Here is a 2,428-nt window from a genome sequence, read left to right as displayed (position 1 = left end):
GGGGGGGGGGGGGGGGGGGAGTGGCACGGGGCTGTAGACAGCTGCTGTCCCTCTGTCCCCACCAGCTTTGCGTTTCTGGATCCGAACCCGTTTCTTGGTGTTGCATAAGCTGCTGAGAAATGGGGATAGGATGGTGGTTTCAGTAGTCTGGGACACTTCTGCCTCGCGGCTGTACAGGGAGTGGGGGGTGGGGGTGGGGGGTCGTCATCTAAGTGGAAACAGGCCCATTTGCACATTGGCAGATGGAATCCAACTGGATGTGGAAAAAATGCTCGGCACAGGGCTCAAACCAGACAGAAAATTAACCAGAACAACACCTTTTAAGTTTAACAAGAACTTAAAAAGCTGTTTTGTAAAGCTCCTGGTACTAATAGACAGCATTTAAAAAATTAATTTAAAAGCTCTTCTGTTGAGTTAAAAAGCAAGAAAGCTTTCAATGCCTCCGTTCTTTTCAAGTTCTCTGCTTTTGAACATAAGGGATTATTTTTTTTAAAAATTGTTTTACTGAACTGTTTTGCAACTGTGGGAGAAATAACTCACAGAGGTACACGTTCTGAAACCTGGAACTCGCAAAGATGTGACCTTATGTGGCCACAGGGGGTCTTGAAGCTCTAATTTACAGATGTTGTGATGGGACTTGGGATCCTGAATTCCCCGGTGGGTCCAGGGCACTCATAAGGAGACTTAAAAGATGGAAGAGGAGGAGATGGTACTATGGAAGGAGAGGTCAGAGGGATGCGCTTTGAAGACAGGAAGTGGCTGCAAGCCAGGGCATCCCCTAGAAACTAAAGGCAAAGACACACATTCTCTTCTGAGGCTCTAGAAAGATTCCTGACTTCTCAGCATCCTGACTTCAGGATTTCTGATGTGCGTAAGACATGGAATGGTTGAGGCCATTAAGCCTGTGGAATTTATTACAGCAGCTGTAGGAAACTAATACAGTCTTGGAGTTCTTGTTCAGATCCTGCCTGTTTGTTAGTTTGAAAAGAAGGCAGACTTTGTTTTGATTTGGGATGTGGGATTTATTGGGGAAATGTAAGATTCACCATAGCAGAAGCCCTTATGAGGTCAGGGGCCACCACTTTTCCAAGGTACTAGGATTGGGGATGTATTTAACCCACAAAATAAGCCACTTCTTTAATACCACATCTTGGAATCCACCTGTGCTGAGCTGGAAGATGGCACAGCAAGTCAAGGTGCTTGCTGCCAAGCCCCACGACCTGAGCCTGACACCTGTGACCAACTCCTGAAGCCTGTCCTCTGAGCACCATGTACATGTCGTGATGCACATGTCAGCATTTGTGTGTGTGTTCACACACAAATAAATAAATAAATGTAATTTTTAAAATTTGAAATTCATTTGCATTAAACTAGGTGAAGCCTTATTACTCTAAGATGTGGAATTTGAACTTGGCTCTGCCCTGGACTTCAGTCACATGTTCCTTATGCTGCAGTTGGGTGCAGAGGGACATGGTGACCTGGCTGATGCAGAACTTGTTGTGGGGCTTCCCAAAGCCACCTTACATGCTTGTCTAAAGTCAGTCAGCCCCAGTACAGAACACCATCATGAGGATGATGTGAAATGGGAGGAGCCACCATCTTTGCCACAATTCTTTACCATGTGCTTGTTGGCACAGACATGGGTGACATGCAGGACTTTGGAGAGAGTTGTTCATATTCACCTAACACCATGGAGTCACCAAGTGGGAATTCATGTACCTTACCTATTCTTCTGCTCAGGGTCAAAGATGCAGATTTTGGCTATCAGGAACATTTTGACAGAAATGAGACTTTGGGGCATGGCCTGGCCTCACAATGCTGGTGACACCAGGCAGGGTGAGGGCGTAGTGACATGGGATCTTCAGTGGCATGTCAGAGGAGAAGAGCAAGGGTGAAGTTTTGACAGACACATCAACTCCTCTATGGGGGTGCGGGGTTCCGCGGAGCGCCAGCTGCTGGGCGTGGCGCCGGTCTCCCTTGCGCCGCTGGGTGGGACGTGGTGCAGGTCTCCTGCGTGCACCTGGGAGTGCGGCGGGTCCCGCACAGTGTCTGTCGTTTGGGTCCTGGATCTCTGCCCTGCTTGCAGGTCCCTGGCTCTACGTGCTGCTGAGGCTTCTGCTACCCGGGCTGACCCGGTCGGGTCCCGTCCTAATTTCACCCATGCACTTCCTTGAGATGCGAGATCCGTCAGCTGCCGGATCACGCGGGAAGGTCCAGGACGGCGAAAGCTAGGGTTCCGTGAGTCATGGCTTATGAAGAAACAGCTTTCTCCGGAGAGACTGGATCGTAGGCAATAAGACACGGGACTCAGCTTAGTCCGTGTTACAGCTCTTTATTCAGTGTCTCAGCGCGGCTCCAAGTCTTGGTGATCCAGCTCCAATTATTGAGGAAAAACCAGGACACTTTATACCGTGGGGGTGGTAGTGAA

General features: G+C 49.0%; 1 protein-coding gene across 1 annotated transcript in view; it reads right to left on the bottom strand.

Moving 5' to 3' along the window:
- LOC103736514 (hypoxia-inducible lipid droplet-associated protein-like) overlaps nucleotides 1-1,774 on the bottom strand; it is an 8,843-nt gene extending 7,069 nt beyond the window's left edge. The window contains exons 1-2 of the mRNA XM_008836037.1: nucleotides 1,725-1,774; nucleotides 63-169 (exon numbers count right to left, since the gene is read on the bottom strand). Coding sequence (XP_008834259.1) covers nucleotides 63-169; nucleotides 1,725-1,774 — 157 coding nt within the window. The remainder of the gene's footprint in view (nucleotides 1-62; nucleotides 170-1,724) is intronic.
- Between the last annotated feature and the right edge of the window lie 654 nt (nucleotides 1,775-2,428).

Source organism: Nannospalax galili, unplaced genomic scaffold (assembly GCF_000622305.1).
Source record: "Nannospalax galili isolate Female #2095 unplaced genomic scaffold, S.galili_v1.0 scaffold136, whole genome shotgun sequence".
In the NCBI taxonomy this organism is placed as follows: domain Eukaryota; kingdom Metazoa; phylum Chordata; class Mammalia; order Rodentia; family Spalacidae; genus Nannospalax; species Nannospalax galili.
Note: the sequence above shows the minus strand (reverse complement) of the source record. Positions and strands in the feature narration are given on the sequence as shown.